At 39.4% G+C, this 26,511-nt stretch overlaps 1 protein-coding gene across 2 annotated transcripts in view; it reads left to right on the plus strand.

Annotated features, from left to right (window-relative positions):
- SPIDR (scaffold protein involved in DNA repair) overlaps window positions 1-26,511 on the plus strand; it is a 354,487-nt gene that overhangs the window by 159,827 nt on the left and 168,149 nt on the right. For both annotated transcript variants that reach the window (XM_060128290.1, XM_060128291.1), the window contains exon 8: window positions 792-1,005. In XM_060128290.1, coding sequence (XP_059984273.1) covers window positions 792-1,005 — 214 coding nt within the window. The remainder of the gene's footprint in view (window positions 1-791; window positions 1,006-26,511) is intronic.

Consider the following 26,511-nt stretch of genomic DNA (forward strand, 5'->3'; position numbering starts at 1 on the left):
TCCTCTTACAAACAACACTGAGATGTGCAGCCTTGTCTAGATCTCCTGGTGCATGTGACAGAGTTCCTGGGTACATCGCTGGGATTTCCAGGTTATAGGCTATGCACACTGTCAACTTTATCTATCTTACTTAATTCTTAAAAATGTTAATCGAGGCAGGTGGCATGATCCCCAGTTTACACATGAGAAAAATGAGGTGTTTAAATGCTGTGTAACTTGGCCAACTTAATTAATAAGAGACCCAGTGATTGAATCCAGATCGAATTCCACCCATTTAAATTTAGAGCCCTAACTCCCATCAGTCCACAGAAATCCTCAACTTTGAACGTCCACGATCATTAGAATACTTGCAGCCGGCCAGTCATACTGTGTCATTTCAAAGTAGACAATCAGAGCAGGTAATGAGGTGGAGAGGACCCGGTCATACTCCTTTTGTTGTGATTTTTGAAAGGGTTCAAGTTTTGGAGTGAAAACATGCTTTGTGAAGTGATGGATCTGAGTTTCCCGTATGTGCAAGACTCTTTCTTTATGATAGAAAACTGTTTCTTACGTTGCTTAAAATGTACATATTAAATGCAACATGCAGGATATATTGATTTAAAAAAAAGATGTTACCATGAGCATGTTAGAGTCTGTATTTTACTTTTCAAAGTATCAATATATAGACCATTTTCTCCAGGTGAAGAAGGCTATCTGAAAGTGATTCTCTTTTTCATGATAATTTTATTCACACTTGGACCATATGTCTTTTAGACTTCATTTTTGCTTTTGTTCTTTTCTTCACCTTCTAGGTATAAAATCTGGTATATTAACTGTGAAAATTCTAGAGCTTCATGAGGAATGCACCATCCAAGTTGCAATGTGTGAGCAGTTATCGGGGCTGCAGGCTGACAGCTCTTCTCAGGGTGGGGCCCCTGGGACTGGCCTGAGGGTTCTCTTCGCCAAGGAGACTGCACGCTGCCTCCGGGGACTTCCACAAGACATCATCCGCATCTACCCTCCCTGGTGAGTGCAGAGAACTGATCCCCACAGTCCTCAACTGTGAGTTTGTCTCAAAAGACCTTTTTATCAGGAACATTTTTGTCACTTTATTATACAGTAATGCCAGGGGATGGAGCCAGGATTCGACATAGATTTTATGTAACAGAAGCTCTGAACTGTCTCTGATGGCTCGTTTGTATTTCTGGTAGCAAATTTTTGATAATTTGGCGGGCGTGGTGAGGTGGTGAGGGAGAAACAAGCACATCAAGATTCCTGCTTAAGTGGTGTGTTGTTATGAAATCTGGCTGTTTTTGTTTTTATCTTTCTTAGAAATATAATTTTCGTAAGAGTGATTATGTGACAATAGAATAATACACATTAATTTAATACTTCTTTGCTAATTACTTTAGGGGGATAAAAATCACGAATTAAGACATAATAGGGTTTGATCTTCAGGGGCATAAGTGGTCATTAGTGGATCAGAAATTATTTTTGAGGATACCATGTTTGTTTTCTTCTGCATAGGGTATTAATTTTTACCACCAAAAGAAGAGGGAAGCTTTGAGCAGACTTGTTTTAAGGGCTGTTAATTTTATTGACAGTTTTTAAGTTTCATTCATCTGTTAAATTCTTAGGTTTGAATTCAACTTAAAGATCTTTAAGTTAAACTTCTTCCCCAGAGGAGGGACCTTTTCATTGTGTCCATAGTGAGTGATCATCAGTCTCTAATTAAATTCTTCCACAGACAGGCTGAGGATATCAGAGGGTAACTTGCATTACTTTATTTTATTTAAATTTCTAATACATTTTTAAATTGAACAATATAATATACAATATAGAATCGTACACAGATTATAAGTATACATTTCATCAAGTAATCACAAAGTGAATACATTTCTGTCCAGTCCAAGAAACAGAATGCAGTCCATACCTGAGACTGCAACACTCTCCCCTTTCCTTCCTCTTCCTCCTGCTCCGGGTGACCATGATCCTGACTTCTGATGCAGTAGACACCTTTGAATGTGGGTTTTGTGCTTCTCAATATATTGTTACCATAATAACTTGTAAAGCTTATAGCTGTTTCCACTGCTGACAGTTTCTCAGCAGTCACGTCAATACCACCGTCAACATTTTCGTGACTGCACATTATAATTTCTTTACTCTTTCCATATTCTCAGCATATAGTATATATCCATTCTTTTGCTAACATAAATAACTCTTTAATAGATATTCATATATATGTATTTACATATTTCGGGTTATTTCTCAGAGTAGATTTTAGGAACTGTTTTAATGGATTAAAGGATATACCTTTTTTTTTTTTTGCTTTTAATTAATTTTTGTTGGAGTATAGTTGCTTTACAATGTTGTGTTAGTTTCTACTGCACAGCAAAATGAATCAGCTATACATATACATATATCCCCTCTTTTTTGGATTTCCTTCCCATTTAGGTCACCACAGTGCAGTAAGTAGAGTTCCCTGTGCTATATAGTATATTCTCATTAGTTGTCTATTTTATACATAGCATCAGTAGTGTATATGGGTCAATCCCAAAAGGGTATACATTTTGTTGTTGCTGTTACTGCTGTGATTTCTTGATACAGTTAAGTAAACTGTAAACCTCATAGTAGAGTACCTGCTGCTGAATACTCAAACTGAATACTTTCTCTTATATTTATTTACTGTTGACAGCTTCTCTTTTGCAAATTGTTTTTCTTAACTTTTACTCATATATTCATTGGGGCCCGGGGGATATTCTTATCAATTCATATGTCTGTTTTGTATAGTAAAACTTTTCTATTTATACAATTATGTTACTTATGATAACAATTTTGATTTTTCCTTCCTAATACTTATGCTTCTTTACCTGTTTCATGTCTTATTGCATTGGCTAGAACTTCCAAATCAAAACTTTTTCACTACTGTATTCCTAGTGACTAGAATAATGCTTGGCCTATGGTAGACATTCAGTAACTATATGATTAATGTTGAGTATTAGATAATCATCAAGATGTTGTCAGTCGGGCTTCCCTGGTGGCGCAGTAGTTGAAAGTCCGCCTGCCGATGCAGGGGACGCGGGTTCATGCCCCGGTCTGGGAAGATCCCACATGCCGCAGAGCAGCTAGGCCCGTGAGCCATGGCCGCTCGGCCTGCGCATCTGGAGCCTGTGCTCCGCAACGGGAGAGGCCACAACAGTGAGAGGCCCGCATACCGCAAAAAAAAAAACAACAAAAAAAAAAACAAAAAAAAAACAAAAAAGATGTTGTCAGTCTTGTTATGTTCCCTGTTTGAATGAGAGGGTGTATCAATGTATTTCATTGATTTGTACATTCGCTAAGAAGCATTTTTTGATGTTTACTTACTGTATAATAAGTCTTGTGCTAAATAATGGGTAAAACAGTATTCAAAATGAATGACAAATCGTCTCTGCCCTTAAGGGACTCACTTTATGGTGGAAGAGAAAGGTAAAATAAACATGTGATAAAGACTCTAGGAAGTATAGTAATAGAGGTCTGTACAAAGGATGTGAGAGCCGTGAAGAGGTAAGCATGACTGATAGGTCGGTAGCGGGGAGAGAGAGAGAGAGAGAGACAGAGAGAGAGAGAGAGAGAGAGAGAGAGAGAGAGTGTGTGTGTGTGTGTGTGTGTGTGTGTGTGTGTGTGTGTATGGAAAGAACCAAAGAAGGGGCTGTGAGGGCATTTGCAGTAGAGGAGGCTGAATTAGCAAAGAACAAGAGGCCAGAGTGGCATGGTGTATGCAGGAATATACATAGTTCATATGGATGAAGGGGAATTCTGCAGCAGGAGTGGCAGCAAGTGAGGATGGAGAACATGTGTACAATGTTAAAGAGCTGGTGTGTTAAATCCTTCCTGCTGTCTAGGAAAGGAAGGATGTGGTCTTACTCACAGTTTGAAATTTGTGCAGGATAACTTAGAAGGAGGCCAGAGTAAAGGCATCCAGGAGACTTTGGGAGTAGCTCAAGTGTGCGGGAAGATGATGACTTGGACTAGGATGGTAAACAGTAGATTCAGTACGTATCTCAGAGTTGGCAGCACCAGGATGTGCTGATGGATTTGATGTGGTTTGTGAAGGAGAGACAAGAAACAAGATTCCTCTGAGTTTCTGGCTTGAGGAAACAAGTGAGTTAGGGCACCATGTAGTAAAATGGGGAGACTTGGGGCAGATTTTGATGGCACAGTCAGCAGTACCTTCTTGACACCAGCAATACCTAAAGCCCTGAGTAAACACAAGAGAGACTGTGGTGCCCAAAGAGAAACTGTCAGCTGGTCTGGTTTTCAGTGTAAGCCATGTGTGGTAACTGCCGAGGTAGAGCCCTCAGGCTTGTTCACAGCTGCTTTTGTTCCTGCTCCATCTTTGCCACCTGGGATTCTGTGAGATGAAGAAATTGCTAGGAGTAAAGCAATGCTGAAGGTGGAAGGTTTGTTTATAGGGTGAGATTATCTTCCTGTTATGACAGCCAGTCTTTTCCCACCAAAATTACAGAGTGTCTTCAGAGGAAATAAATAGAAAATAAATAAATAAATAATAATAAATAAATAAAATTAAAATAAATAAATAATAAAATAAAAATTAAATAAATAAAATAAAAATAAATAAAAAATAATAAAAAATAAATAAATAATAAAAAGAAATAAATAGAAAAGGAAATAAATAGAAAACTACTGCAGTGTGAAAATGAAAAAATGAGCACCATGACAGTAATCTGGATAATCTGAAAAACTAGAGGGAGGAAGAGAAGGAAATCTGTCACTCATGCTTACATGAGAAAGAAGGAGAAGCAGGTGTGAGCTCTTGCTCCATGAGGCACTTTTCCATAGGGTCTTCATAGGAGTATGACCAGAAGGCCTTGTGCTTAAATAACTTTGGGAAAGGCTGGTTAAATGCGTACTAGTTACTGTATTATAGGAGTGCTCAGAGTATCTAATATGAAAATGTGCATTATGATTCACAGTAGAGGGAAGCAGAAGAAGAGGGGAGCATACAGACAAGTGACCACTGTCTTCCTAGTCTAAGAAGGTGGATCAGGAGGGCAACTAAGGAGAGTGGTGTCTCAGAACATAGAGCAGGGAGTTCCAGGAACCCACACCTCCACCTAAACAGCTGCTGCACGGGCAGGAACCATGTGAAGTATGACCTTAGAATTCTATAGAGTTGAACATTTGTGGTCGAGGGAAGATTTTGGTAAAGAATACAGGGAGGGGGAAGGGTAAGCTGGGACGAAGTGAGAGAGTGGCATGGACATATACACACTACCAAATGTAAAATAGATAGCTAGTGGGAAGCAGCTGCATAGCACAGGGAGATCAGCTCGGTGCTTTGTGACCACCTAAAGGGGTGGGATAGGGAGGGTGGGAGGGAGGGAGACGCAAGAGGGAGGGGATATGGGGACATATGTGTACATATAGCTGATTCACTTTGTTATAAAGCAGAAACTAACACACCATTGTAAAGCAATTATACTCCAATAAAGATGTTAAAAAAAAATGGGGAATTTCAGCTGCTGGTAGCAGCTACTGTCCCACATCACCCATCTCCACAATCCTGGTGCAGAATGCTAGAGCCAGGGTGGGCAGTATATCAGGGTTTGTACTGATTGCTGAATGAAGCTTTGATCACTGAGGCACTGGCGCAGAGGCTAGTGGACATTTTTCCAGCCCCTTCACAGGCTGAAGTGGTTTCCAGGAGAGTTGAAGAGACAGTACATGTCTACCTCCCTGCTGTTTGGAACCAAACATTTAAGTGAATCTTTGTCAGGTCTAGCTGATGACAGAGACAATGAAACAAAAATACCACTTTGCTACACAAGACAAGGAGCACACAACTTACAAAATAGTATGGAAAATTCATAAATGGATGAATCCAGCTCTCAGTAAGTTAAGCTTCAGCAGCCCCTGTGGAATGGAAGAATTAAATTCCCCGAGTTACGCCAAAATAATACTGAAATGTCCAATTTTCAACAAAAATTACAAAATATACAAAGAAACAGGGAAGAATTGGTGCATTCACAGGAAAAAAAATTGACATCGCTGAGGAAGCCCAATAATTCCAAGACATTGGAATTATTAGTCAGGTATGTGAAATCAACTGTCTTAAATATTTCCAGTGAGTTAAAGGTTTACTATATATTAAAAACTAAAGGAAATCAGGAAAATAATATGTGAGCAAAATGAAAATATAAGTAAAGATAGAAAAATTATAAAAAGCAAAGAGAAATTCTGGAGCTGAAGAGTATTGGGTTGGCCAAAAAGTTTGTTCAGTTTTTTCCATAAGATGGCTCTAGTAGCGCTTAGTTGTCTTTTAACTTCATTCGAAACAATTTTGTTAGACTGTATGGTGATAGCTGTCATATCAGTGCATTTAAAAAAAAACCTTACCAAAATTGGTGAGTTTTTGTGTAGCCATTTTAATATTGAAGATGGAGAAAAAAAGCAACATTTTTGGCATATTATGCTTTAGCATTTCAAGAAAGGTAAAAACGCAAAAAAAGATTTGTGCAGCGTATGGAGAAGGTGCTGTGACTGATTGAACATGTCAAAGGTGGTTTGCAAAGTTTTGTGTTGGAGATTTCTCTCTGGATGATGCTCCATGGTTGAGTAGACCAGTTGAAGTTGACAGTGATCAAATCAAGAATACATTGTTAAATAAAGTTCTTGGTGAAAATGAAAAAATGTATCTTTTATTTTTACTTAAAAATCAAAGGAACTTTTTGGCCAACCCAAATACAATAACTTAAATTTTAAAACTCACTAGAGAGGTTCTACAACAGATTTAAACAAGTGAAACAAAAGATAAGTGAACTTGAAGATAAGACAATTGAACTTATATAGCCTGAGGAACAAAAAGAAAAATGAAAAGACCCTGAGAGACCTGTGGGATATGTCTTATCAAATAGAGAAACATGTGCATTATAGGAGTACTAGAAGAAGAGAGGAAACATCAGAAAAAGTATTTGAAGAAATAATGGGTGAACCGCCCCGACCCACATCTGATGAAAGACATAAATATACATATCCAGGGAGGTAAGTGATCTCCAAACACAATAAAATCAAAGAGATCGACACCAAGACATATTGTAGTGAAATTGTCAAAATCTAAAGACAAAAACTTTTGAAAGCAGAAATATAAAAGGAACTTGTCATGTACAAGGGATCCTCAATAATATTAAGAGCTGATATCTCATTGAAAACTGTGGGGTCATGGATGTGACTAGAGATTATCATACTAAGTAAGGTTAAGTCAGAGAAAGACATACCATATGATATCACTTACATGTGGAATCTAGAATATGGCACAAATGAACCTATTTACAAAACAAGCAAACTCACAGACATAGAGAACAGACTTGTGGTTACCAAGGGGGAGGCAGGGTGGGGGAGGGATGGACTGGGAGTTTGGGGTTAGTAGGTGCAAACTGTTACATACAGAATGGATAAACAGGGTCGTACTTTTTAGCACAGGGAACTGTATTCAATATCCTGTGATAAACCATAATGGAAAAGAACATAAAAAAGAATGTATATATGCGTATAACTGAGTCACTTTGTTGTACAGCAGAAATTAACACAGCATTGTAAGTCAACTAGATTTCAATAAAAAAGTAAGTAAAAAGTCTCATTTTAAATGGCATTTTGTTGATGACTACTAATGCTGAGCCTATGCATACTGTGTTTTTGTATATCATCTTTGAGAATTCCTGGAATAATGCCCACTTATAGGTAATGTATATCATTTTTATGTATTGTTGGAATTAATCTCCTAATATCTAGTTTAGAATTTTTGCATCGTATGCATGAGAGAAATTGGCCTACACTGTCCTTTCTTGTAATGTCCCTATTGGTTTCAAAATTATTAGGGCCTTATAAAATAAATTGGAACATGTTTAAAACAAACAAAAAAAAACCCTGTGGGGTCAGAAAGCAGTTGATGACATATTTAAAACCAGAAAGGAAAAAAAAAAACCAAACCTGTCAACCAAGAATTATCTCTCTGGTAAAACTGCCCTTCAAGAATGAAAGAGAAATTAAGACATTTCCAGATATCAGTAGCTGAACGGCATTTATTACCAGTAGACCTACCTTAGGAGAAATACTAAAGGGAGTCCTTCAGGCTGAAACGAAAGGATACTAAACAGCAACTTGAGGACTTCCCTGGTGGTCCAGTGGTTAAGACTTTACCTTCCAATGCAGGGGGTGCGAGTTTGATCCTTGGTCGGAGAGCTATGATCCCACATGCCTCGCAGCCAAAAACCAAAACATAAAACAGAAGCAATATTGTAACAAATTCAGTAAAGACTTAAAAAAATTAAATGGTCCACATCAAAAAAATTCTAAAAAAAAAAAGAGGCAACTTGAACCCAAGAAAAAATGAAGAACATTGGGAAAAGTAACTACAAAGGTAAATATAAAAGGCAATGTTATTGTAATTTTGGTATTGTTTGTAATGTTCTCTTTCTCCTGTATGATTTAAGAGAAATATTCATATACTTTATAAATCTGTGTTAATGAGAATACAAAGTACACAGATGTTCATCTTGGTATTTTCCAAAATAGGTTGTTACACTTAGTAATTGTAATTCTAAGGTAAAAGTTAAGAAAATAACTCAAAAATGTAGACAAAGGGAAGAAATAATTAAAATAGCACAATACCAAAAAAAAAAACCCACCTAAGTTAAAAAAAGAAAAGCAGTTATGAAGAAACTGAAGAACAAAAAGTAAAACATATAAGGCATACAGAAAACAATAGCTAAATGGTAGAAATAAAACCTTCCTTATCAGTAATCACATTAAATGTAAAACGATGAAACCGAACTATTAAAAGTTACAGCCTAGCAGATTGCATTTACAAAAACAAAACAACAACAACAAAAAAACAGGTTTTATCTATGTGCTGTCTACAAGAAACTCGATTTGGATATAGGTCACAAAGTGGTTGAAAGTAAAACAAACAAATATATATCTCATACAAATAGTAACTAAAAGAGAACCTGGGCGGATGTATTATTGTCAGGAAAAATAGATTTTAAATTTAAAAAAAAGGTTATGAGAAATGAAGGATATTATATATTGGTAAAAGATTCAATATAACAATTCTAAACATACATGTACCTAACAAAGGAGCCCCAAAAATATATGAAGCAAAAATTGAAAGAATTGAAAATAGTCAAATCTACAGTAAATAGTTGGAGACTTCAGTATCCCACTTTCAATGATGAACAGAACGAACAGAAGGTCAATAAGGAAACAGAAGACTTGAATGACACAGTAAACCAGTTAGACCTAACAAGTATGTAGAGAGCACTCTTGTCTCAAAACAGCAAAATATATATTCTTCTTAACTGTGCATAGAAGGTTCTCCAACTAAACCCAGATGTTAGGCCACAAAAGTTGTTACAGACTGAATTGTGTTCCCTTTAAATTCATATACTGAAGTTCTAACCCCCACTATACCTCACATTGTGACTATACAGCAAGTCCCCTACATATGACACGTTCGTAAGTCCAGTTTGCTCGTAAGTCCAACAAAGTTCGCCTAGGTATCCGAGTAACACAATCTGCTATATAGTACTGTACTTTAATAGGTTTATAATAGTTTTCACACAAATAACACATTAAAAAATGCAAAAAAACACCTTTTTAATCTTACAGTACAGTACCTTAAAAAGTACAGTAGTACAGTACAACAGCTGGCATCCAGGGGCTGGCATCGAGTGAACAGGCAAGAAGAGTTACTGACTGGAGGAGGGAGAGGTGGTGAGAGATGGTAGAGCTGAAGGATCGTCAGCAATAGCAGACGGAGGGCAACCTGCCATTTCATTCACGCCTGACACTGATGGCACAGGTTCTGGTTCCTTGCTGGATTCAATTCTGTCTACCCCATTGAAAAAGCGGTCCAGTGATGTCTGGGGAGTAGCTCTTTTTTTCTCGTCATAGATGATATGGTAGCACTGGACTGCATTCTGAATGGCTGCTGTGATCTTTGTGTACCGTTCTACGTTCGGGTCCTGTGCCTCAAAAACTAACAGTGCCTCCTCAAATAAAGAAAATCCCCTTGCCGTTTCCCGCGTTGCAGATCTCTTTTAAGCACTACCAGCTGCATCACCGCTGCTTTTACTCTTGCTTCCGGACATCCTGGGCTTGAAATAAAGATAGTATACCCTATATAGTACTGTACAGTAAGGTATGCAAAACCACAACCACTTGTAGAGGATGCACCCATATGACAGTGTACACCAGACATGTGAACTAACTTACGTGATTGGACGGACATGCAAATGCACGTTCGCATCTTTGAAAGTTTGCAAACTTGAAGGTTCATATGTAGGGCACTTACTGTACTAATTCCTTGCCCCTTTAGCTCTGTGATGTAGGCTAATTGTAAGTCCAGCCTTCAGGCAGCAACTGGAAAAGTCAGGATATTAGATATGCAGGGGCAAGCTCTTTGATTGCCATGATCCTCCTTTTCCACAGGTGTGACAGAGCATTAATAGCTATCTCATTGGCTTTTTCAAGGAGATTGTGAAAGTGTCATGTGTAAGCACCCAGAAGGCTGCCAGTAAGTAGTAGCAGCTCAAGAAATGGTATCTGAGGTTGAACTGTAATGATTAAGTTGGAAACACCAGTCAGTGGCATCTGAGTTCCCCACTCGTTGCCTTCTCTTTATCCTCTCTGTTAGGCACCTCACCCCTCACTTATCTTAACTGCCCATCCCTGGACAATCGCCTCTACCCCAGTACTTCTGATTCTTCACGTACCTAAGTCAGCAGTTCACATTTATTTGTTTATGTATTCTGTCTTGTCCAAAATGGATTTTAAGTGGCCTTAAAAGTATAAGGTTTCAATGAATATGGAAATCTACATGCAAGAGAATCAAGCAAGCAGTGGTAAAGGAGGAGACTCACTCAACACTGAGGCTCAAGGCTCTGCATGCAGACTGACCCAGTACACATAAAAAGTACTGCCACGTCTGGCAGTGATCCCTTAGAAAAGTGTTCTTAAAAGGAAAAGGACACAGCTGTAATATAGAAATAAAACTAGAAATTATAGCAAATATAATAACCAGTTGAGTGGGGATTCTTTCTCTTAACATCTGTTTGTGCAAGCTGCCAGCATAAGAGCTCAGTGCTATTCGGTGAGATTGTGGATTGTATAGTGTTTATCGGCTCTCTTATCTTGGGAATGTTTTGAGCATCTGTGAGCATAGTACCTAAATGAGTGAAATGGAGATAAAGATACCTCAAGGGGTATGTTAAACTTAATGAAACAGTGTGTCTGTTACTAGTGTCAGTAGGGTAGTCGCTCAGTGAATTTTAGCTATTTATTCACATTAATTGCTAGAGCTTTCTACAACACAGATGATTTTTTAAAAATCTGTTAGTGATATACTTAATGCAGGAGTACTTTTTAGGATATCTAGAGGAAAGCATAAAAGAGGAATAATTTTAAGCTAATCCTTGTTTGGCTGTCTCTTGATAAGTATTAGGTCGCAGTGAGTTTAAAGTTATGCTGCTGACATATTTTCATTCTTTGTTTCATTCAGCAGATACTTTTAGAGTGGCCAGTGCTGGGGGTACAATCATGTCAGTACCGTAACGGAGTTGCCACTGCAGTAGCGGTGACAGTCCTGTAAGCAGCCAGCCACAGCGTGGTGGGTGGGAGAATGTGCAGAGTCACAATCAGGAGCTCAGGAAGGCAGAGGGAGCCCTGAGACAGGCAGCCTCAGGACGGTAGAGCTGCGCAGAGGTCTGAAGCGTGAGCAGGAGGGTCCATCTAACTAGTATTGGGGGCAGTAACTCGCTCAAGGAGCCTGTGGAGGAGGCTGATTGTAGAGAGGAAGGGGTGTGGCGGTGGATGAAGCTAGCAGCATCTGGGCCCTGAAGGGCTTGTACTGCGTGCCAGGTACAGACTTAGTCTGGAAATTAAAGGAGGTAGCAGAGCACTTAATTAGGTCTGCATTTAGAAAATTCACCGGAAATACTGTGAAGAATTAGTTGGAGCAGGGGTGGGGCACTGTGCCTACTGACATGCACACTTCTGAGGAGGTTCTTGCAGTGAGAAGGTGAAGGGCAGTGAAAGGGCTAGCCAGTCCAGACAGCAGCCGTGAGGAGAAGCAACTGGGCCCTGAGAGTACCAGGAGGATGAGTGGAGGGGAGATAACTCTCTTAGCCTGAAAATTTGGGTTTTCTAATCTCACAGACGGTAGCACCTGCACAAAGATAGAGAACAGGTGGGACAGACTCAGGATCGTCTCCGTTTCTGGTTAACAGAAATCAGCCAACTGCCTTAAGGTCAGCTGAGCTGAGGTTGATGCAAGTGGGGAGCCTAAGAGAGATGTGCGCCTGAACCGAGTGCCCACTCAGCTCTTCCCCTGCTGCTATATAACAAGTTACCGTGGACCGGGTGGCTAATGAACAACAGAAATACCTATTTCAAGAGTTCTGGGGGCTGGAAGTCCAGGTCAGGGCCTGGCAGATTCAGTGTCTGGTTAGGACTGTTCCCTGGTTCATCGATGGCCATCTTCTCCCTGTATCCTCACACGGCAGAAGGGGCTGGGGAGCTCTCTGGGGTCTCTTTAACAGGGCACTAATCTTATTTATGAGGGGTCCACTCTCATGACCTAATCACCTTTCAAAGATCTTACCTCCATCACTTTGGGCATTAGGAGGCAATGTGTAAATTTGGGAAGGATACAAACATTCAGCCTACAGCGGCACCACAGGCATACCGGCAGCAGAACCACGACTGCCCCAGAAAAGACATTCTGGGTGTACTCTCAACACACAGTCACTGTGGATGAAGTCCTTGAGGTTCTACCTGATAAAGTAGTAACATTTCTGAGTGTTACCAAGCATGTAATCCTCCATTAAAAAAGTGATCACAAAAAATACTCATAAAGTGGGATTGCAGTGTGGCATCAGATGGACCCACCAAGATAAACTCTCTATAAAATGTACAGCTGAATGATTTACCTAAGGTTATCAGCTGTAAACCTGTTGAGTATAGGGAAATATTTACCAAATAAGACAACTTTGGTTTTTCAGTAATTGATCTGAAGCCATTTTTAATTAGCAGAGGCAGTAGCTCATCAAGGTCATTCCTAGCTTATGGTAATAAAATAATATGTAATTTGCTTTTGAATAGTTATTTCTATTTATTTTCGTTAGTGCAACATTCATCTCATCCCAAAGTGATACAAAGTCAGTGAGATAAAATCTTTAAAAGGATGTGGAACACAGTTTTGTTTTACGTTGCTAGAATGATCTGATCTGTTAGGAGACTGGTTTCTCCTGGCTTTGATGGCCACGTGGGTACAGCTTCTGTCACTGTGTCATAGACAGGTGTCTTTAATGAGTTCTGCAGCACATACCACAACTGACTGAGAGGAGGAAAAGCAATGAGAGCTGCAGTTGATGCTCTTGCTGAGATTTCTCCTCCAGGTGGTACAATTCCTGTGCTGAACAGTGACTAGGAAACAGCCTGAAACTGCCTTGCTCTTCCAGAGCAGGAATGTGAGGGGTCTAGGGCAGTTTGTCAGGAAGGAATTTGGTACAAATTGTAGCCGGAATTTTTAATAAGCTAATAGAATGTAACGTAGGGGAAGTAAGGTTTACCAATTAAAAAAATTGCGCTCAAGAACTGAGCAGCACGTTTATTCCTAGGTATTTTATTCTTTTTGTTGCAATGGTAAATGGGAGTGTTTCCTTAATTTCACTTTCAGATTTTTCATCATTAGTTTGTAGGAATGCAAGAGATTTCTGTGCATTAATTTTATATCCTGCAACTTTACCAAATTCATTGATTAACTCTAGTAGTTTTCTGGTGGCATCTTTATGACTCTACGTATAGAATCATGTCATCTGCAAACAGTGACAGTTTTACTTCTTTTCCAATTTGTATTCCTTTTATTTCTTTTTCTTCTCTGATTGCCGTGGCTAGGACTTCCAAAACGATGTTGAATAATAGTGGTGAGAGTGGACATCCTTTTCTTGTTCCTGATCTTAGAGGAAATGCTTTCAGTTTTTCACCATTGAGAATGATGTTTGCTGTGGGTTTGTCGTATATGGCCTTTATTATGTTGAGGTAGGTTCCCTCTATGCCCACTTTCTGGAGAGTTTTTTTTATCGTAAATGGGTGTTGAATTTTGTCAAAAGCTTTTTCTGCATCTATTGAGATGATCATATGGTTTTTTTTCTTCAATTTGTTAATATGGTGTATCACGTTGATTGATTTGCCTATATTGAAGAATCCTTGCATCCCTGGGATAAATCCCACTTGATCATGGTGTATGGTCCTTTTAATGTGTTGTTGGATTCTGTTTGCTAGTATTTTGTTGAGGATTTTTGCATCCATATTCATCAGTGATATTGGTCTGTAATTTTCTTTTTTTGTAGTATCTTTGTCTGGTTTTGGTATCAGGGTGATGGTGGCCTCATAAAATGAGTTTGGGAGTGTTCCTTCCTCTGCACTTTTTTGGAAGAGTTTGAGAAGGATGGGTGTTAGCTCTTCTCTAAATGTTTGATAGAATTCACCTGTGAAGCCATCTGGTCCTGAGCTTTTGTTTGTTGGAAGATTTTTAATCACAGTTTCAGTTTCATTACTTGTGATTGGTCTGTTCATATTTTCTATTTCCTCCTGGTTCGGTCTTGGAAGGTTATACCTTTCTAAGAATTTGTCCATTTCTTCCAGATTGTCCATTTATTGGCATAGAGTTGCTTGTAGTAGTCTCTTAGGATGCTTTGTATTTCTGTGGTGTCTGTTGTAATTTCTCCTTTTTCATTTCTAATTTTATTGATTTGAGTCCTCTCTTTTTCTTGATGAGTCTGGCTAATGGTTTATCAATTTTGTTTATCTTCTCAAAGAACCAGCTTTTAGTTTTATTGATCTTTGCTATTGTTTTCTTTGTTTCTATTTCATTTATTTCTGCTCTGATCTTTATGATTTCTTTCCTTCTGCTAACTTTGGGTTTTATTTGTTCTTCTTTCTCTTGTTCCTTTAGGTGTAAGGTTAGATTGTTTATTTGAGATTTTTCTTGTTTCTTGAGGTAGGCTTGTATAGCTATAAACTTCCCTCTTAGAGCTGCTTTTCTGCATCCCATAGGTTTTGGATCGTCGTGTTTTCATTGTCATTTGTCTCTAGGTATTTTTTGATTTCCTCTTTGATTTCTTCAGTGATCTCTTGGTTATTTAGTAACGTATTGTTTAGCCTCCATGTGTTTGTGTTTTTTATGTTTTTTTCCCTGTAATTCATTTCTGATCTCATAGCGTTGTGGTCAGAAAAGATGTCTGATAATGATTTCAATTTTTTTAAACTTACTGATGAAAGAAATTAAAGATGATACCAATAGATGGAGAGATATACCATGTTCTTGGATTGGAAGAATCAATATTGTGAAAATGACTATACTACCCAAAGCAACCTACAGATTCAGTGCAATCCTTATCAAATTACCAATGGCATTTTTTGTGGAACTAGAACAAAAAAAATCTTAAAATTTGTATGGAGACACAAAAGACCCCGTATAGCCAAAGCAGTCAAGGGAGAAAAACAGAGCTGGAGGAATCAGACTCCCTGACTTCAGACTATACCACAAAGCTACAATATTCAAGACAATATGGTACTGGCACGAAAACAGAAACATAGATCAATGGAACAAGATAGAAAGCCCAGAGATAAACCCACACACCTGTGGTCAACTAATCTGTGACAAAGGAGGCAAGGATATACAATGGAGAAAAGACAGTCTCTTCAACAAGTGGTGCTGGGAAAACTGGACAGCTACATGTAAAAGAATGAAATTAGAACACTCCCTAACACCATACACAAAAATAAACTCAAAATGGATTAGAGACCTAAATGTAAGACCAGACACCATAAAACCCTTAGAGGAAAACATATGAAGAACACTCTTTGACATAAATCAGAGCAAGATCTTTTTTGACACACCTCCTAGAGTAATGGAAATAAAAACAAAAATAAACAAATGGGACCTAATGAAACTTCAAATCTTTTGCACAGCAAAGGAAACCATAAACAAGACAAAAAGACAACCCTCAGAATGGAAGAAAATATTTGCAAACGAATCAACGGACAAAGGATTAATCTCCAAAACATATACACAGCTCATGCAGCTCAATATTAAAAAAACAAAAAACCCAATCCAAAAATGGGCAGAAGACCTAAATAGACATTTCTCCAAAGGAGACATATGGATGGTCAAGAAGTACACGAAAAGCTGCTCAGCATCACTAATTATGAGAGAAATGCAAATCAAAACTACAATGAGGTATCACCTCATACCAGTTAGAATGGGCATCATCAGAAAATCTACAAACAGCAAATGCTGGAGAGGGTGTGGAGAAACGGGGAACCCTCTTGCACTGTTGGTGGGAATGTAAATTGATACAGCCACCATGGAGAACAGTATGGAGGTTCCTTAAAAAACTAAATATAGAATTACCATATGATCCAGCAATCCCACTACTGGGCATATACCCAGAGAAAACCATAATTCAAAAAGACACATGCACCCCAATGTTCATTGCAGCACTATTTACAATAGCCAGGTCATGGAAGCAACCTAAATGCCCATCGACAGACGAATGGATAAAGAAGATGTACATATATACAATGGAATATTACTCAGCCATAAAAAGGAATGAAATTGGGTCATTTGTAGAGATGTGGATGGATCTAGAGACTGTCATACAGAGTGAAGTAAGTCAGAAAGAGAAAAACAAATATTGTATATTAACGCATATATGTGGAACCTAGAAAAATGGTACAGGTGAACCGGTTTACAGGGCAGAAATTGAGACACAGATATAGAGAACAAACCTATGGACCCCAATGGGGGAAAGCAGCGGGGGGCTGGGGGTAGTGTGATGAATTGGGCGATTGAGATTGACATGTATACACTGATGTGTATAAAATTGATGACTAATAAGAATCTGCTATATAAAAATTAAATTAAAAAAATTCAAAACTTCAAAAAAAATTAAATTAAAAAAAGAAACAACCGAGCAGCATTTGGGAAAATGGGTGAAGTCTGTCTAGAGCCCTCTGAGAACTGTGTTAGTTTCTTTAGTGTTTGCCATCTAGTTTCTCTTAGTTTGGTTTTTGTTTTGTTTTTTTTTTAATGATGTGTGTTGGTCACCTGGCTTTATTCCAAGGCAGAAAGCTTAGGGTATTTCAAATTCCAAAGCATTGTGTCCCACTATGCTTTGAACTTTAAAACGAATCAGAGTAAAAAGAGAATGTGGCCATCAGCTTAAACAGGTGAATTCATTTTCATTTGAGGCTCAGGATGGAAGAAGAAGTAAAATAGTATCTTGGAGAATTTCTCCCCTTGTTTTACCAGTATTTGCGTTTTGAATCTACCTAATGAATTAAAATACATCCATTCACTCTTAATGGGAGCTGCTTGGTGCCAGATATTGTGCTAGGCAGTGAGGATTCAGAGGTCGAATATAAAGAAAGAGAAGTTGGATTTAGTATACAAAGTAGAAGATTAGGAAGAAAGTGATTTAAGCAGTTATTTTCTTTAAAATGTTATCAAACAGTGTTCATAGAATTGCTTAAATTCTATATCTAGATACAAACATGATTGTCTCTTAGTGTGAAAGTTAAATATTTGATTAGATGAGTACGTCCTAATTTAATAATTCAAGGGGGAAATGTCTAACATCCCTAGATGTAATAGCATGTGTCATTTTATTAACATGTAAGACTTGTACTTGAAACTCTCCAGTTCTTACAAAGAGGAAATTCTAAGCATTCTGTGCAGTAGTGTTAGTTGTGAGCTGGTGGATGATGTCAAATGTTAAATGGTCAACAGCTTCGTTCACATATTCCTTATTCTTCATTCTTTTTTTTTAATTGAAATATATTTGATGTATAACATTGTATAAACTTAAGATATACAACATGTTGATTTGATACACTTATATATTGCAGTATGATTGCCATTGTAGCAATAGTTAGCACCTCTGTCACTTCACATAATTATTCTTTCTTTTTAGTGGTAGGAATAATTAAGTTCAAGTCTCTTAGAAAGTTTGATGATTATAATACCATATGGTTGTCTGTAATCACTGTACTGTGCATTACATCTCTAGGATTTAGTTACTACTCATTGTAAGTTTGTACCCTTAAACAGCATCTATCCCACCTACCCATTGTCCCCTGGTAACCACCATTTTACTGTCTGTTTTATGAGTTTGGCTTATTAGATTCCACATATAACTGATGTCATACAGTATTTGTCTTTGTTTGACTTATTTCACTTAGCATAATGCCTTCAAGTTTCGTCCCCGTTGTCACAAATGGCAGGATGTTCTTCTTTCTCACAGCTGAATAATATTCCATTGTGTGTGTGTATGTGTATATATGTGTATGTACCCACCACATCTTCCTTATCCATTCATCTGTTGATGGGCACCTGGGTTGTTTCCACGTATTGGCTTTTGTAAATAATGCTGCAGTAAATATGGGCGTGCTATATTTCTTCAGTATCATGTTTTAATTTCTTTGGGGTATATACCCAGAAGTGAAATTGCTGGATCATATGGTAGTTCTGTCTTTAAGTTTTTGAGGAACCTCCATACTGTTCTCCATAGTGCCTGCACCAATTTACATTCCCACAAACAGTGCAGGAGGGTTCGCTTTTCTCCACACCTTCTCCAGCATTTGTTATTTGTAGACTTTTTTTTTTTTTTTTTTTTTGTGATACGCGGGCCTCTCACTGTTGTGGCCTCTCCCGTTGCGGAGCACAGGCTCTGGACGTGCAGGCTCAGTGGCCATGGCTCACGGGCCCTGCCGCTCCGTGGCATGTGGGATATTCCCAGACCGGGGCACGAACCCGTGTCCCCTGTATCGGCAGGCGGACTCTCAACCACTGCGCCACCAGGGAAGCCCTATTTGTAGACTTTTTAATGATGGCCATTCCTGACTGGTGTGACGTGGTACCTTATTGTAGTTTTGATGTGCATTTCTCTAATAATTATCATTGATGAGCATCTTTTCAGGTGCCTATTGGCCCATCTGTATGTCTTCTTTGGAGAAATCTCTATTTAGGCCTTCTGCCCATTTTTTGATTAAGTTTGTTTTTTTGATATTGAGTTGTATGAGCTGTTGTATATTTTGGAAATCATGGGCTTGTCTGATTTTATTTTTTAAGATGTTGGGGGTAGGAGTTTATTAATTTATTTATTTTTGCTGTGTTGGGTCTTCGTTTCTGTGCGAGGGCTTTCTCTAGTTGTGGCAAGCGGGGGCCACTCTTCATTGTGGTGCACGGGCCTCTCTTGTTGTGGAGCGCAGGCTCCAGATGCGCAGGCTCAGTAGTTGTGGCTCACGGGCCTAGCTGCTCCGCGGCATGTGGGATCCTCCCAGACCAGGGCTCGAACCCGTGTCCCCTGCATTAGCAGGCAGATTCTCAAGCACTGCACCACCAGGGAAGCCCCAGGCTTGTCTGATTTTTGAACCGATTTTTAAATTATGTCTTTAGATCTTTGGTCAGTTATTTCCTTTAAAGTAAGCCTTATTATGTGTTGTTTTGTTTTACCTGTTAGAAATTCTTATATCATCTAGCATATATTAACTTTACCCCTTTTACCTCCTACTGTTCAATAGATTTAACAGAAAATGGCAGCATAAAAGATAACCTATGAAGCCAGTCCACACCCCAGACAGGGCAGGGTAATTGCTTCTCCTGATTCAATAAGACCTGAGTAATACTCCCTGTAGTACCAAGTAGTTCCCCTCTGCCGACCCTCAGCTCCCTGTAGCTGCCATCCTGAAAGCAATCAGCCTAGAGGAAGAGATAGACCATTTAGGATAAGTGGTCACACAAATTATTCCCCAAGGAGGTGAGCAAGAAGCTGAACTCTAAAGACAAGGCAAGGGAGTTGATAGACAATATACCATTGTTTTGTCTCTACAGAAGAAATTACGTGAGATGTATGTGTGTGTTCCTTTTTCTAAGGAGAGGATCCCTTTATGTCCAGTTGTCATGATGGTCTGTGACCCAAAATAAAATCAACAATTGCTGCTGTAAGGCCATTGAGGCATGTTATAATTGTGATCTAAAACCCTTGCTCTCCTTCCGATCAGTCCAATGGCTCATGTACATTCTTAGAAGAAGTTAGGAGGCTGGTGGGGTAGAGTTGGAGTTTTACCTAGAAAAAGCTGTCAAACCTTGACCCCCCGCCCCGAATTTGAACCTGGTAAATTACCAAATAGAGCCTCCCACTAAAAATGTTGTTGCTTCTTTACCAAGTTATCAAACTATTTCTGTGATTGTCATTTCCAGAATAATTTGATTCAACTGGTTTTCAAGAATGAATTTATGTGGTTGGAAGTACAGGAGTTTGCCACAAAGGGAAGACAGACTGAATGCCTGGCACATGACCTGACACAAAGAAATCATTAGATAAAAGCGTGGAGAATAAGTTCCGCTTTCTTTTCACCAAAGTCAGGAGCTGGATAGAAACAGTCGTAGTAGTGATAACAGTAACTTTTGGTGAGAGCTTACTTGTCTTGTAAGTTCTTTATATACATTAACACTTTGAGGGAAAAGGATACGTTCCCCCTGCAGCACTCAGTCTGTGGGGTGGGGGGATGGATGTTTGCTTACTGCTCTCTGGAGCTGCTGTGATTGGTTGGTAAGGTTTAAACAAGGTGGCCCATGTCACCTACGGTGAGCTCAGCTGCTCTTGTGTGTTGTGCCCCCATCACTGGCGCTGCCTCCACCCAGAGCAGAACACGGTAGGAGGGGCCATGACCCTGGCCCCTTTGTCCTCCTGTGCCTCCTGCTGTTGAGTCACTCAGGGCTTGATTGCCTCAGACTGGTGTGGCTGGGAGAGAGAGTCTTACAGTTCTAGACATATAGACGCCAAGGAGTCAAAACTAGGGGTCAGAAAACTGGTACTAGACACAGTTGTGATCCTTTATTAGGAAAGATTTGCTCTACTGGACAACGGTAGAAATTTGAATGTGGACAACATTTTAGATTATAGTATTGTAGCAATGTCTAATTTCCTTAATATATTCATTGTTCTGTGGTTTTCCAAAGGAATGGCCTTGTTCTTAGGAATGAATACATCCAGTGGTATTTGAAATTAAATGACCATTCAACAAGCTGATTTGACAGTTTATGTAGAGAGGCAAAAGACCCAGAATAGCCAACACAGTATTGAAGGAGGAGAACAAGGTTGGAGGACTGACGCTGCCTGACATCAAGACTTACTTGAAGAACAAAACCTACAGTAATCAAGACAGTGTGGTATTGCTGAAAGAGCAGACAGATACATCAATGGAATGGAATAAAGAGCCCGGAAATAGACCCACAGATATATAGTCTAGTGATCTTTGACAGAGGAGAAAAGACAATACGGTGGAGCAAAGATAATCTCATCAACAAATGGTACTGGAACAACTGGAGATACATATGCAAAAAAAAATAAATGTAGACACATGGTTTACATCCTTCATGAACGTTAACTAAAAATGAAATATAGACTTATGTAAAATGTACACACCTCCTAGAAGATGACATAGGAGAAAACGTTGATGACCTTGATGTGGCAGTGACTTTTTAGATGCAACATCAGAGGTACGATCCATAAAAGAAAAAATGGATAAACTGGACATAATTAAAATTAAAAACTTTTGCTCTGTGAGAAACAATATCAAGAGAATGAGAAGATAGGCCACAGATTGGGAGAGAATATTTGCAAGTGACACATCTGATAAAGGACTGTTATCTAAAATTCCAAAAAACTCTTAAAACTCAACAATAAAAAAAAAAAAAACCTAACTTAAAAATGGGCCAAAGAACTTAAAAGACAGCTCACCAGAGAAAATATATACACAGCTGGCAAATAAATACATGAAAAGATGCTCTACATCATGTCGTCAGGGAAATGCAGATTCAAACAGCAGTGAGACACCACGACACACCTGTTAGACTGGCCAAAGCCCACACACTGACAGCACCAGACGCTGGTGGGGATGCAGAACGGTGCAGAGCCCCTGTGGCCAGTTTGGCAGTTTCTTACAAAATTAAACATAGCTTGGGCTTCCCTGTTGGCGCAGTGGTTAAGAATCTGCCTGCCAGTGCAGGGGACACGGGTTCGAGCCCTGGTCCGGGAAGATGCCACATGCCATGGAGCAACTAACCCCTGTGCCACGACTACTGAGCCTGTGCACCACAACTACTGAAGCCCGCGAGCCACAACTGCTGAAGCCCGTGCGCCTAGAGCCCATGCTCTGCAACAAGAGAAGCCACTGCAGTGAGAAGCCTGTGCACCGCAACGAAGAGTAGCCCCTGCTCGCCGCAACTAGAGAAAGCCCGCGTGCAGCAACGAAGACCCAACACAGCCATAAATAAATAAACAAACAAATAAATACACCAATAAATAAATAAAATCTATTTTTTAAAAAAAACTTCTTTAAAAAAAAATTAAACACAGTCTTACCATACAGTCCAGCAGTCATGCTCCATAGTATTGATATTTGCCCAAAAGAGTTGAAAACTTATGTCCACATGAACACCTGCACACGGATGTTCATAGCAGCTTTATTCATAATTACCAAAACTTGGAAACAACCAAGACTTCCTTCAGTAGGTGAATGGATACATAAACTCTGGCTCATCGAGAAAATAGAATATTACTTGACACTAAAAGAATATGAACTATCAAGCCATGAACCTTATTGAGGAAGAACCTTAAATGCATATTACTAAGTGAAAGAAGCCAATTTAAAAAGGCTACAGACTGTATAATTCCAATTCTATGACATTCTGGAAAAGGCAGAAACTGTGGAGGCAGTAAAAAAACTCATTGGTTGCCAGGTGTTATGGGAGAATAGGAGGAGCACGGAAAATTTTTAGGGCAGTAAAAATACACTATGTGATGCTGTAATGATGGGTACATGTCATTCTTTATACCTTTGTCTGAATCCATAGGATATGCAACACCAAGAGTGAACCATACTGTAAGGATGATTATGATGTGTCAGTGTAGGCTGTAGCAAATGTACCACTTTTGCTGTAGCGAAAGTACCACTCTGTTGTAGCAGACGTACCACTCTGTTGGGGGCATGCTGATAATGGGGAAGCTGTGCACGTGTAGGGCCAGTGGGTATATGGAACGTCTCCGAGCTTTCCCTTCAGTTTTGCTATGACCTAAAAGTGATCTAAAAAAGTTAAGTCTTAATAAAAAAAATTTTAACGACCATTATGTCTGTAGTTTACTCTCTGTGGTCGAGCAAAATAATTGTAATAGTAACTAACAACTGCAATGGTAGTAATGTGTATATGCACATGTATTTGGAAAGGGTGACAAAGCAGCTCTGGTGAAAGAAAGGTTCACTGTCCACAAATCTAGGTCAGGAGTGCAAGGGTATCTTGCATATTTTCTGTAAGTCTGAAAATATTTCAAAGGAAAATATTGAGGCAGAGAGGCTATCATAGAAAGCCACAAAACCTAGTTCCAGAGAGGAAAGAACGTAACTTAAATGGAAGTATGGGAGACTGGGGGTAGCTGCTCAGAGCAGTTTTCTTTGCTGTTTGTTTTGGTGTTCCAGAAGGGCACAGGGCATGGGCTTACAGAGATTTAAAGTAATTTCATATCAAGGTCTCTGAGCATGCAACCACCTGCAGAGACATGGAAAGAAACTAGGCCACAGAAGGCCAGGCAGTATGGGAGGGGGCAAGGCCTCTCTACCTTTAACCACTGTGACGCCACTCCTGGTTAGTTCCAAGGATTCTTCAAGCCCAGAAGCCCTTGCTCCCTAACCTGGAACACAAGTAACTACACCCTTGTGCATCAGAGTTGTCCCCTCCCCATGCCACACGTGCAGAAACAGGACATGATGTGTTACAAGTGGCCCATGCTGCCCACACTGCTACTTGTATTCCTCCCAAGCTATAAAATCAACATCTTGCAAAACAGATGGGCTTCTCACCAAGGCTCTTTCCTCTATAGAGGGGTTGGGTTTGAAAATCTCAGCTCTTTCATCTCTGAGAAACGGGTCAGCCACAGTGCATTTTAGCCCTAATGAATTCACCTCTTGCACCTGATGATTGGGGGGGCAGTGGTTAGTATGGAGCCCCAAATCATAAGTGACAAGTGCCCGAGTCCTCACAGACTGTCTCTGCAGGATGGCTCTGTGATTCCCTTTCTTTTCAACCTTCACTTATTTTTTTACTCCCTGCCTGAGTTGTACAGAGACTTCCAGCTGGTTACCTGTTCACTTTTGGGTCCTTCTTCCTTCAAGCCATTTGTGTCCCACTGCTAGCGTTGCCACAGCCCTGAGATAAATTCTGGAAGCATAGCTTTGGCCATGCTGCCCATCTGCCCAGAAATCTCAGGTAGCTCCTTGAGGTGCACAGCAGTAGAGCCTGCCTCTCAGTGTACAGGTTATGATTCCCTCATTCACCTTTTCCAAGTGCATTTTCTGTTGCTCTGCTGCTTGTTCTGTGGCCCATTTAATGAACCAATTCAATATTCCTGGTATTTCCCCCCCTCACTCTGCCTGGAGTGTCTTAACTCTTCATTGAAGACATGCTCATGAAGTTTGTTCTGAATCCTTCCAGCTGGATGGGCTCTTTCCAGTGATGAACCCTTGTGGTTTGTTCGTTTTTCAAAACTAGTGCCTTGCATACAAGATTCATCACATTCTCCTTAATTTAAGAGCTGTTATATAGGTTGGTCCTGTCCTGCTACTTTACGGATTGCTAGTGCTTTCAGAGTGGGAATGTGGATATGGCACAGTGCTATGCAGAAAACAGATCTTCATTTATAGAATTGGCTAGAATTTGGAATGACATTGTAGAAAGACTCATTCCATAGGTTTACAGTTGTTTGTTACTTTTAAATCTATAACCAATAAGAAAATCAGAGTTTATGCCACACATACCACTATTAGCTGTTTTAAGATAGTATTTAAACAGATTTTTTAAATATATTTCCTGGAAAACATTTAAAAAAGAAAATTAATGCTATGGGACTCCAAAATCAGGTTGTTCTTTTAAGTATTGTACTTTGTAAACACTTCAGGATCAAACAGGAAAATATTAAATGTGGCCATTTCTTAATAGTAATTTTAAGAAACCTTGCCTTTCTCTCCCTGACATTTTTAAGGCCTATTTATTTTTCAGTATTACTGTAAGATAAAAGGTGAAAACTATGGTACTGGTCCTAGGAGCAGAGGCCTGGAGCCTGGTGAGAGGTCAGCAGGCCCAGTGGTCTGCCCAGTCAGTGTAGGAGTGACGAGGGTCCACTTACTATGCTGAAGATGGCAAAGAAATCCTATTGTTTTTTTCCTCATTGGATTTAAAAATGGTCCATCTAATGACAATTCTTTAAGAATACCTTTTCATCCAGGAGTTGATATTTTAAGATTTTGGTCTTTTTTTATATTATTTTTGTGGTAAGATTTTCTTCCTTTAGTAGATAGATATTTACTATCTGGAGTTAAAAGCGAAAATCTTTTTTTTTTCCAAGTTAACATAAAGCTTCATTCACTATTAAATAGAACATCCCTTTAAAACAATTTAATGTTCCCTTCAAGAAGCAGACTGGGGAGGAGTAAATTACAGAAGCATTCTTTAAAACGTCATCTTGGAAACAAATACATAAAATGGAAAATTGTTGTGTATGGTAATATATTGATACATGTGTGTCTTGTAGTCAGCTTTTAGGGTAATTCTTACTTATCAGCATCTGCAACTTGGAGAATGATTTTTTCCAGGTTCTGTTAGGCTGGCTGTAACTTTGCTCTCTGCCTGGCTATTTCCCGCCTGCTCTGCGATTCCCCACTGAGGGAGGGCCCTCTGGGCCAAGCCTCATCCCTGCGCTGGAACCATGTCCCTCTCGTGGTCCCTCCTGGATGCCTCAGTGGTGGTGCTCTCCTTTGCCATTTTGCCACTTGTATGTAGTACCAGGTAGATTAGAAGATTCAGGACATGTGTGTCATGGCATCTCTGAGACCAATTGCTTGGGCTCTGTGGTTCATTTTTAGGTGGTATTTGCTGGTTGCATTGGCCATTCATTCATTTTCAGTCATTCTCAGATGGCTCTGACTTCAGACATGACTTTTTTGCTACGTCTCTGTAGTTTCATTTTTTAGTGAAAAACACTCTCCAAAAGGCTCCTGTGGGGGCGGGGAGAGGGGGGACGAATAATAAGGGATGAAGTATTTCTTTGCAGTTTTCCTAATTTTAGAGGGGGTTTTTTTAGTAAGAATTAAAATTTTCTTTTTAAAGATGTCTTTTAGAATCAGTTGTTTAGTGAGAAGTCCATTTTTAAAAAACACACTTTATTTTTTAGAACAGTTTAGGGTCTATAGCAGAATTAAGCAGGAGATGCAGGGACTTCCCATTCACCACCTCCCCACACGCCCAGCCTCCCTCATGTCTGTTTTCCCCATCAGAGGGGTGCATTTCTTACAGCTGACAAACCTAGACGGACACACTATCGTCTCTCAACATCCACAGTTCATACTTGCGTT

The sequence above is a fragment of the Lagenorhynchus albirostris genome, chromosome 17, assembly GCF_949774975.1.
Source record: "Lagenorhynchus albirostris chromosome 17, mLagAlb1.1, whole genome shotgun sequence".
Taxonomy (NCBI): domain Eukaryota; kingdom Metazoa; phylum Chordata; class Mammalia; order Artiodactyla; family Delphinidae; genus Lagenorhynchus; species Lagenorhynchus albirostris.